Genomic DNA, 10,935 nt, shown 5'->3' with positions numbered 1-10,935 from the left:
AAGAGTGGAGACTCCCTCAAGAACTTTCAATGTCTTCTTACATGCACAATCTCATTTTAAGACTTGTGAAAATATATTTCAGTGTTTACAACTGGAAGCCAAAGTCTTCTGATATACTCAGAAGAATAATACTGGGTTTTGCCAGATGACTGTTATTAACAAAATATCATTCTGGTATTACCTAAATGTAATTGTGTTGGACTGTACCAGATTTCTCTCACAGCATCTTGGCTTTTGCTTCTTCTAAGCCCTTTCTTATCTTTATGTCTTCTCCACAAGCTTCCAAAAATGAGAAAGCAAGCCCATTCCTTCACTTACCCTATTTTACTCTTGCCTACATTTTCAAGCCTTCCCTCCAAACCACTGTATCATCTTCAGTACAGCCCCATTTCCACAGCATTATTGTTCCAACAATTTGTAATAATAACCTGTCATAAATCTGGAGAGTGTCTGCTGGTAAAGAAATTGGCAGAATGTAAAATGGATTAACAAAAGTGAAGCATAGGCACATGAGGACAAATCAGTGCAGTGGAAAAAGGGAGTCTGATGTAAAAATACCAATGCGTCACTGATGCAAAAAATACCAAAGAAAAAAAACTATATGGGCCAATGGTCAACCACCTAAACCCCAGTGATAAGTGCATCCATGGAGCCTCAAAGGAGTGACAGCCCTGAAAGCTGAAAACCACAAAATCCCAGTGTATGTTTTCCAATACAAAAACGGGGCTGCAAACAGACTAGCACACATCGTTCTCTTAGTAAGGGGATTATCCTTCTATTTGTTACTGCCTCCACCTCCTCTTTCATCCTATCATTTGCAATCCCATAACACTAGTGGTAACCATAGCCATCGTGTAGAAAGAGCATTTAGTGTTCTCCTTTTAACAGCATTTAGCAGATGGAACCAGCTCACTTTCACAGAACCACAGAATGGGTAAATTGTGTGGAAGGAATTACAGTGGGTCATCTGATCCAACCTCTCTGCTGAGGCAGGCTCATCCTAGAGCACATGGCACAGAAGGGCATCCAGATGGTTCTTGTACATCTTCCACAAGGGAGACTCTACAACCTCTCTGGGCAATCTGGGCAATCTGTTCCAGTGTGTGGTCACCTGCACAGTAAAGACATTCTTGCTCATATTCAGGTGGAGCTTCCTGTGCATCAGTTTCTGGCCCTTGCCTCATGTCCTAGTGGTTGGCAACACCAAGAAGTGTCTGGACCCATTCCCTTTTAATATGTATACATATTAATAAGGTCCCCTCCTAGTCATGTCTTCTCGAGGCTGAACAGGCCCAGCTCCCCCTGCCTTTCCTCTTAACAGAGATGCTCCTGTCACCTTACTCTCTTTGTCACCCACTGCTGGACCCTCTCCAGGAGTGTCTTGGGCTGGGAAGACCAGAACCCAGATGGGACCTCACCAGGGCTGAGTAGAGGGGCAGGACAACCTCCCTAGACCTGCTGGCAATGCTCCTCCTTGTGCATCCCTGGACAGCACCGGCCTTGTCCCCAGGGACACACTGCTGGCTCAGGGACAGCTCGCTGTCCACCAGGACATCCAGGTCCTTCTTGGCAGAGCTTCTCCCCCGCAGGTCAGCCCCAGCCTGTGCTGGTGCCAGGGTGGTTCCTCCCCACGTGCAGGGAGCAATTTGCCTTTGTTGAATTCCAAACAGTTCTTCTCTGACCCTCTCTTCAAGCCGTCGAGATCTTTCCGAAGGGCTGCACAGCCCTCTGGGATATCGGCCACTCCTCCCGGCTTTGCGCCATCAGCAAACTTGCTGAGGAAATACTCTGCCCCTTCATCCCTTTGCCAGCTCCTCGCAGAGAACCAGTGAGGAGCAGCCCGTCAGAGGCCAAGACCTTGTCAGAGCTCTAAGTTGAGCTCATACGGCGGCGGTGGTGGCGGCTCGGGCAGGGCCGGGCAGGGCAGCGCCGGCCCGGCGGCCCCGGCTGGCCCGTCGCCATGGCGACCAGCGGCCGCGTCCCGCGGGGCGGAAGGGCCGCGCTCTCGCGAGATGGCGGCAGCCGGGCGGGGCCGGGCCGGAAGAAGGCGCGCGTTTGAAGGCGGCGGGAAGGGGCCGTGGCGGATGCGGAACGGGGCAGGTGAACGTGGCTGGTTGGGGCTGTGGAGTCACGGCGTTCCGGAGCTGCTGCTGCGGGCTCAGTGTGGGGCCTGGCCGAGCGGAGCGAGCCTGTGGCCGCAGCGCCGGCTCCCCGCGCCGGGGCGGTGCCGGGCTGGCCCCTGCCCAGGACCGTTCCTTTCCAGGCGGGTGGCGCTTGAGGGTGCCTGAGCGCAGCCGCCGGCGCCGTGACGGAGTTGAGCTTTAAAAAGTAAGGAGACGAGTTTTCTTCACTTTTAGAATCGGAATAACTGAACTGCGTAGTTATCGAGGTTCAGAAAGTTTAGGTGGTGCACTTCTAAAAGGCTTCTCGCTCTGCCGTGGGACGAGGATGAGCTTTAGGTTTTAGTAGGATGGTGGCTTGCCAGGTGTTATTCGGTTCCAAACTGAAGTGCTCGTTTTAAGGCTTGTTCAGCCAAGTATTTGTATATAGAATCATTCAGGTTTGAAGAGACGTCTAAGATCATCAATCATGTACCTTTTATTGTGTGATTTTTGTATATAGATTAAATTTTGTGAAGGGCTTTAAAAAAAAAGCACAGACGGAAGGAAGCATAGGTTTTTATTTGAACTGTACCAAATCATGAAGTAATTGGATGCTGAAAATTTTTGTAGTAAATTTTGTTCTGTTCTCAGTGTTTCATTCCAATCCTCTGTCTCTCTAACACACACAAAAAAAAAAAAAAAAACCAAAAAAAAAAAAAACTAGAAAAACTAAAAAACACCAAAAACCTGGGGTTTTTTTAGGTGTGTAACTGAACCTGACATCATACTGTCGCAGTTCTTGAGTTACATTGGATTTTGGATTTTACATTGGTTTTGAAAAGCTGCAAAAGTGAATGTCAAATAAGAGGTTTTAAAATATCAAATGGCAAGGCTTTGGGAATATCTCACATGGGGGAATGCAAGATGTGGAATCCATATCACAACCTCAGAATGAAAATCGAGCCTTCAGTCTTAGTTCTAAATCTCTTGACTGAAAGACTTACTTATTAAATCTTATTTGTTTTACCAACAGGGTTTAGCATAAGCTGCTTACATATTTGCTTCTTAGTATGTTCAATTATAAGTATTTTCCAGTCCTAGTTTCCATAATACATGTGTTTTAACACAGTTTCTTAGAGGCTATTTGTAATATTTGTTAGCTATCTTTTTGAAAAAGCCCAAGTGCAATTTCTTGTTCTCCAGTCTCCACCATTTACACAGTGTGCTTTTAAAATAAGTTATCCATTATTTAAAATAAATTATTGGAATTGACTGTGACTGATTTATGGCTTACACTTATAAAATGTTGTTGAAGTCACATGTTAAAATATAATTCTCAGCTTCTGTTGGTATCTTGAGGGAATCAATATTAACACTTTGTTAAATAATGCCTGTGAAACACTGAAAGGTGAATGGAATATTTATATGATTGTCAAATATTTACTTTGAATTTGAACCAACAAAACAGGGAAACTGGCAGAAAATGTCACCTGGAAAAGTTCTGCAACCTGCAGTGAAAATGAAGGTGGATGAACTCTTTTTGTACTGGTTGAGTCAGCCTGCCACTCAGCTAATACTAAAGGACTGCTTGAGAAGAATCAAGAATAAGGAGGAAAAGGAGTTTGGTAACACAGATTCAGGAAACAGTAAAAATAAGGACTTCACCAGTAAAAATTCCAATTCCAAGCAGTGCATATTAGGAGATAGCAGATTGCCTTTGTTGTCTTTGAGTCCTCCTCAGCTTTCTACTGCTCTTCCATTGGTGACTCCAGCAAGATCAAGGCACATTTCTAATGTTAGAGCAACACATCGATCCTCAGGGACCAAAGAAGTAAGTTTGTTTCTTTTTAGATTTATTTGTTGAAATGGAACTGACTTTTGTGTTTGTGGTATTGGCAAATTATGTAAGTAAATAGTTACCCCAGAGGAGGTATCAGGAGTGGAGTGAAGCAGCTGCACTGAACCTAAAATACCAATGTTTGTGTATTATTAGTGTTAGTGGATAGGTGGCCTGAGCTTCCATAAGACTGTCTTGGGTCCTTGCCATCTAATTGTGGATAAATTTAAGTCCTTGTGTTTGTGTTCCTTTTGTAACATAGTGCCTTGACTGCAAGTATTCCTTTGTCTAATGATACCAGGCACTGTTGTTAGTACAAGACTGAAATTTGGCTTCACTGGATCTGCATATTAACAAAGTAATTGTTTTGGTACTGCATGGTACACTCAGCACTTCCTTCCTAATGAGCTCTTTATTTGTAACAGACAATGCCCTCTATGCAAGGATGGCAACCCTGCCCCCAACCTGAAATCTTCTTTTTAAGCTTGTAGTTCAGTTCAAAATCTAGTTTCTAGCTCTTTTCATAAAGAAAAACCAAACTGGATAGAAAATTTTGTCATGACTGACAAAATTAAGTGTTGCTTATGTATTATCAACAACCCTAGAATCATAGAATTACAGAATGGTTTGGACTGCACGGGACCTTCACGACCCTCTAGTTCCAACCACCCCGCCATGGACAGGGACATCTTCCATTAGACCACATTGCACAAAGCCCCATCCAGCCAGGCTTTGAGCACTCCCAGGATGGGAGATGCACAGCTTCTCTGGACAGCCTGTTTCAGTAAAGAATTTCAATAATTTCTTCATAATATTTGATCTAAACCTACCCTTGGTTTAGTTTAGATTCAAGCCCTTTTAGTTATGTTTAGTTAAAGCCCTTTCCCCTTGTCCTGTCACAACATGCCCTTGTACAAAGTCCCTCTCCGGCTCTCTTGTTGGTCCCCTTTAAGTACTGGAAGGCTTCTCTAAGTTCTCCCCAGAGCCTTCTCTTCTCCACTTGGAACAGCCTCAACTCTCTCAGCCTCTCTTCTTTGGCAAGGTACTGCAGCCCTGTGATCATCTTTGTGACCTTCCTCTGGACCTGCTCCAACAGATCCACATCCTTCTTTTGCTGAGCACCCCAGAGGTGGGCACAGCACTCCAGCTGGGCTCTCACCAGAGCAGAGCAGAGGGGCAGAATCGCCAGCCTTGCCCTGCTGGCTGGCTGATTTTGATGCAGCCCAGGATGTTTGGCTTTCTGAGCTGCAAGTGCACATTGCTGGGTCATGCTGAGCTGTTCATCCAGCAACATCCCCAAGTCCTCCCACCCCAGGGCTCCTCTCAGTCTGTTCCCCACCCAGTCTGTTTGTGGCTTGGGATTTCCTTGTCCCAGATGCAGGGCCTTCCACTTGACCTTGCTGAACTTCATGACAGTCATAAGGACTTCAAAGAGTTTTTATGCTGTTTGTGCTATAGGACTATAAATTCATACATTTTAATAGTACTGGAAAATTTTAAGAGGTTGTAATTCCCAATTGCTCTATATACTTTGTTATCTAACTTATTGCAGTGTACAAACCTGGTATCCCAGAGAAGCCTGTTCAGTTGGGTAAGGGTAGAGAGGATAAAGCTGGAATGTTTAAGAGGATCAGTTATTTATTGTTTGTTATTGATATGCATTGAGTGTATATCAATACTATATAAAGACTTACCCTTTAACCCACAGGAGTAGCAGTATTACACTTTTGCACTTAAACATTTAATCTGAAGTGATCTCTTGGTTTGATAAATACTAATTTTCAAATCTAGTCTGACACCTTCTTAGCTCCAAAACACATGTCCAGTCCAGTGTTTGTCTAGATTGACTTACAATAATAGGGACTTGTGTTTATGTACAATCACCAGCCAGACAGCAGGGCATGATGACTGATTCACTTTTTTGTTGTTGTTCACACTATTATATTTCCTGTTCTAGTGAAATGCAGGTAGTCAGTCAACAGATGCTCAGTTTATTCTTGTATCAGATAAAAGCACTCAAAGCAAAAGACAAAGTTTTCTGTTAAAACTCACTGTTATTTACTATACTTGATCACTAACTTGTGTACTGCAATTTCTCTTCATGTGTCTTGGTTGATTGCTTGAAGTAAATCCCATACAGAAGAACTAGAAGAGATTAATGAAGAGTAACATCCTTGACTTAATTGGAATTGTTTGTATAGTGCTGAGAGAGAACCTAGAGGAGTTAGGTTGTTCCTTGCTTGAGTAGATTGGGGAGGGGGAATTTCCAATCATATTTATAGCTTTATTATTCAGTTGAACTAAATCTTCATCCAAAAGTTTCTTAATCTCTAAGTGTAAATTGCATTTTCAGCTGGATTTAGCTCTTAAATAAATACCACCAAGAATTGCATGTTCTGCCATGACAGTGTATTTTCTCTTAGAAAGCACAATGTACCCCAATTTCTTCCACAAACTACCTCCCACAGTGTCAAAACTAATGCATCTGCTGTTGTGCATCTTAGTATGTTTCTCAGATGAAGCCACAATGGTTCTACCTACCTCATATTAGTTTTAAGTAAGTTTGAGGCCCTCATCTTCTTTGTGTAAGTAGAACAAAATGTTTCAGATGCTGGACCTACAGTACAAGCTAATACAGATTTAAATTCTAAATATCAGTCCTAGAAAATGGTAAGTTAATGTGCTTAGCTCTGTGTGCATATGGGTGATATTAGGAAAAGGCTTTTATAAACATCCAGTCATAAAGAGCTGGGGAATTATTTCTTTTTGGACTACGTAAGTCAACTTAAGCATCTTACTAAACTTTTTCTCATTGTCACTGGAAGTCTCATAAGGCAGCATAGGAGCAGTTAACCTACTTTGGCATGATACATTTTCAGTATCACTGAGCTAAATCATTGCATTTGATTATGGGTAAGGCTGCTGTATGCCTTTTCCCTGTTTCTTAAAATATTCCTTCAATTTTTTGAAGGATAATACAAACAATAAAGCTGATAACAGAAAACCACTATCTTTAAGTAATTACCAGGAAGTAAATATGATTTTGTAGGAAAACAACATTTCCATCCTACAGATTTCTGTACTTGTTAGCAAAACATGTTTTTCTGAACAGGAAGCATTCTTAATTAGAATCTAATTAGATGTGTAATCTTTTTATACTTTAAACAGTAGCATATGAGCAAAATAAGTTGGTGTGCTGATGGCAACCATTAAACAGCATTAAATGTACTGTAGCTGTCAGCTATTGTATTCAAGGAGATCTTTGCTTTTTTTCCAGAGATTAGCTTGTAATTGAAGCCTGTGGGTTATATTTCTATCCAAAATACAGAAATTGCCATGTATTTTGTTGAAACACTAATGTTATGCCAGAGGATAATTTGCTGTCTTTCAAGATAGTGGAGCCCTCTCCTGATTAGCAAGTCAAAAGTACTTATTCCAATAATGAAATAACCTACATGGTCTTTATAGAATTTTTTCATCTGGACAGGTCACTTAAAAACATGTTAAAAGTAAACTGTTGACTTAATCCAAATGCACATTTCAAAACCTGTTTGGAGCTCTACCATGAAAATTCATTTTTCAGTGTGTTTGAATGCAAATGAACACAAAACAGTGTTTGTTTAGGGATTTATGTTTTTTCCTTTATGGGAAAAAAATTACACTTTCCTTTATTCTTTACTTTGCTTCGCTTGCATGGTGCCATTCACAGTGAGGTGGATATGTGACTGTCCCCTTTGTGTAAACATGTTAATTGCCGAGTTCTGGGGCTTTGGTTATATGATGTGAAGTGCTTGCTAGCACTTGGTATTCTGCAAGTAGGCCTGTGATTTCTATGTACTGTATGCTTCAAATAACAAAAAAGTAGAGACAAAATTTCAGCATTCAAGTCTCAAATATTTTCTGAGTGTATTGTTGAAGAAATTCTAGGGCTGTAACTTTGAAGCTAGAAGGATGCTGTAGATTTCTTCTAACCCTTATCACAACTGTAGATAGATTTAACAGCGTTTCTGGCACTCGAGGTTATCCTAAGCACATGGGGCATACACAATTCTACGCTGTGCATCCCACTGTCAAAAATCCCAGTCCTCAAGGTCTAAAAGAAGCCATGGGCAAGATGTTTAATCCTGACCAGCTGGTGTGCAAGGCATCTGGGGAAATTATTCACAGAGTTCCCTATGGGCATTTTGTGGGATGGTGGTGAAGAGAGAATGTGATATAATCAGAAGTACTTCAAAGTTATTTTCCATTTCTCTGCAGGGTCAACCTTTGGTATAAAGGTACTTCTTGAAATGGTTTCTTTGTTTCCTCTATTTGATAAGCGTACTGTTCCTGTTTGTTATCCTGTGACAATTAAAGCTCATTTTCCTCCTATTTCTGTAACTTGTAAATGTTTTTACTTCTTTAATATATGGCTGCTTAGCTTCAACATGAGCAACATTCTTGCCAAATTTTTGTGATGAGTTGCTTGATTTAAACATAGTGATACTGCTGTGATCCATTTTAGTTTAAAGGGAGGCTAGAATGAAGCCTTTTAACATGGGCTGAAGTCTGAATAACACTTAACAGTTGCTTTTTGAAACAAATGAATTCTGAGAGCTCCAGGTGGAGAGTAGCTCGACTGATACCATCATCTTATAGGTGTGTCTGCATCTGAATTGCTGCCTCGTTCATAGCAGAACTGTGAACTCCAGAGCCTGGGCTGTGCTAGCATTGCTCTGCACACCAGGTTGTGCTGTGTGGTCTAGCACAGACACTCCCTAACTCTGTGTCAGACAGAGAGTGTTGTAGTGCCATGTCCTGTCACTAAGTGGGGAGGATGCTGGACTTGGCTTTCAACTCAAGCCCGTGACTTAAAGGGAGACTCTAAATAACCTGCTGTCAAACTGATGTACTTTCACAGTGATAACTGGGCACTATGAGAGATGTCAGCATTAGTGTGATCTCGATAAAGCTCCTTCTATGGTGCCAACAAAGGAAGGGCAGCCAAAAGTTCATATTAAAGTCTGGAAGAGTGCAGTTATAGGTGCTCCTATAAAATCATTATTAGCTTTGAGTGGGGTGATGTAATAGTAGTCAACATAAGCAGCACTGGTAGTATGTTGTGTTATTCATCTTAAGCTTTGCTGTACTGAATAGCTTGGAATAGAAGAGCCATTTTCCTGATTAAAGAACTAACTGTTCTTTTTATTCATAATTGAGAAACTGAAAGTTGCTCACTGTTGCAGGGTTTTGATAGTGCTCCTTATTCTAACTGTATCTTGTTACCCTGGCATGTAAATGTTACTCTTGTTGGCAGTTATATTGATTTTGTTCACACTTTGTGCTTTATTTAAAAAATAATGAACCTTTGTCCTCTTTCAAAGTGGCAGTTGCACTTGTGTCCTACTGGAAACTCATATTTTTATATGCTGCATCTAGTCTAAGAGTTTTTGGAATTTCTAGTACTGAGAAATGGAAATGAGAATGTTTTAGCTTTCTTCAGATGAGTTTGAAGCTCTCCTGAATCCTGACCCAGGACAATTAAAATTAATTCAGTTTTGAATGATGACATTTATTAATGACAGTCACACCTTTGTGCGTAACTGGCACTTAAAAGCAAACAAAAAAAAGTTCAAAGCTATATCATCATAGCTTTCAGGTCATCACTTTCAGTAGCTTCTCTGTTCAGTCTTTTAAAACAAGTCAGCTTAATTATAGCTTTATATCAGTCATTTAAACAGTCCATTTTTTAAATGGATGTTCAGTCTGTGAGGAAATTAGGTATTGATGTAGATGAGATAGCTTTTTTTGGTTTTTTTAAATCCAGTGATGCTTGAGAACCTGTTTTTGAGAATTTCTTCATATGTCTTACATTTACTCTGTCAGCAAGAAATAAACTTGAGGCCAAAAGTATGCATGGGCTTACTTCAGCATAAAATCATAAATGCAGCTCATCCAATGAACAAGTTTGTCCACTGTTGTTTCCTAGTCAATGGGTGCTCAGGACTTTTCAGCAAGCCATGTTATGAGAAAAATCTTCCAAATGCCAGTGGTAAAATCACATGACCAAATCTTGGCAAATTAAGAGATTTTGCACTCACAATTGTCTTAAAGTTGCCTTGCTTTCATTGTATTTAAGTCACAGCATTGATTCAATAAGATACTAAATAAGCCTACTCATTGTTTTTCACAGTCAGCAACACATGGTTACTAAATTTAGTGTTTTAAGTGTGCCATAATATGTAAATAACTCCTTTGTTATTTACATATAACATGTAAACGTTATAGTGTTGTGGGGTGCTGTTAGTGTGGTGCTCTTGTCTTCCAGTTAACCACATGGTACCAATGTCTGGTAGATAAGAATAATTTGTATTCTGCAAACAACAGATACAACTTAAAATGAGTCCATGGAAACCTACAGTGACCAAGACGTTTTTTTAAAAGTGTGTTCCAGTATTTAATGTTAGTTGTGCCCCTTTTGCATAGCAATCATGTGAAAAATAGCTAGAAACTGTAGAGCCACCCAGGTACTGCTTCTTGACCACAGGTACTTGCAGGAATGATGAGCTCTTGGGATATGTGTCCCATTAACCTTGTGCATGCTGTTTAGTTTCATTTCATATGGAACTAGCCTTGGATATTTGTTCTGTGCAGATCCTACTAGAAACTTGGGCTGATTTCAGGTTGAGTGGGATGAGCTGGAAGTCTAAAAGGAAAATGTACATGGAATCTACATGGGGAAACATGGGGGGAAATACTGAGTGGGTGCTGAAGAAATCATTGCCAAATACTTGCAAGATGTGTTCAGTGTGAATTAGGTTCAGTTTGACTTTCTTGACAAAAGAAGCCTTGTAGAACTTATCAAATTACTTGATTAGGTGGTTTTTTTTTGATTCAGCAGAACCAGGAGAACAGTTCTCAATGAGTTTTATTCCTTTAGAAGCTAGATTTGTATTGATAAACAATAAACATTCTTCTAAATTTTGTAAACATTTCTAGGAGATATGATGAATACTG

General features: G+C 40.8%; 1 protein-coding gene across 1 annotated transcript in view; it reads left to right on the top strand.

The window, feature by feature from the left end:
• The first annotated feature begins 2,069 nt into the window (after positions 1–2,069).
• Positions 2,070–10,935, top strand: part of PPP2R3B (protein phosphatase 2 regulatory subunit B''beta) — a 45,575-nt gene continuing 36,709 nt past the window's right edge. The window contains exons 1-2 of the mRNA XM_064711623.1: positions 2,070–2,328; positions 3,571–3,933. Of these exons, the coding sequence (XP_064567693.1) occupies positions 3,586–3,933 (348 nt within the window). The 5' untranslated portion in view covers positions 2,070–2,328; positions 3,571–3,585. The remainder of the gene's footprint in view (positions 2,329–3,570; positions 3,934–10,935) is intronic.

The sequence above is a fragment of the Zonotrichia leucophrys genome, chromosome 1, assembly GCF_028769735.1.
Source record: "Zonotrichia leucophrys gambelii isolate GWCS_2022_RI chromosome 1, RI_Zleu_2.0, whole genome shotgun sequence".
Taxonomy (NCBI): Eukaryota; Metazoa; Chordata; class Aves; order Passeriformes; family Passerellidae; genus Zonotrichia; species Zonotrichia leucophrys.
This window is presented reverse-complemented; position numbering and strand designations above follow the sequence as displayed.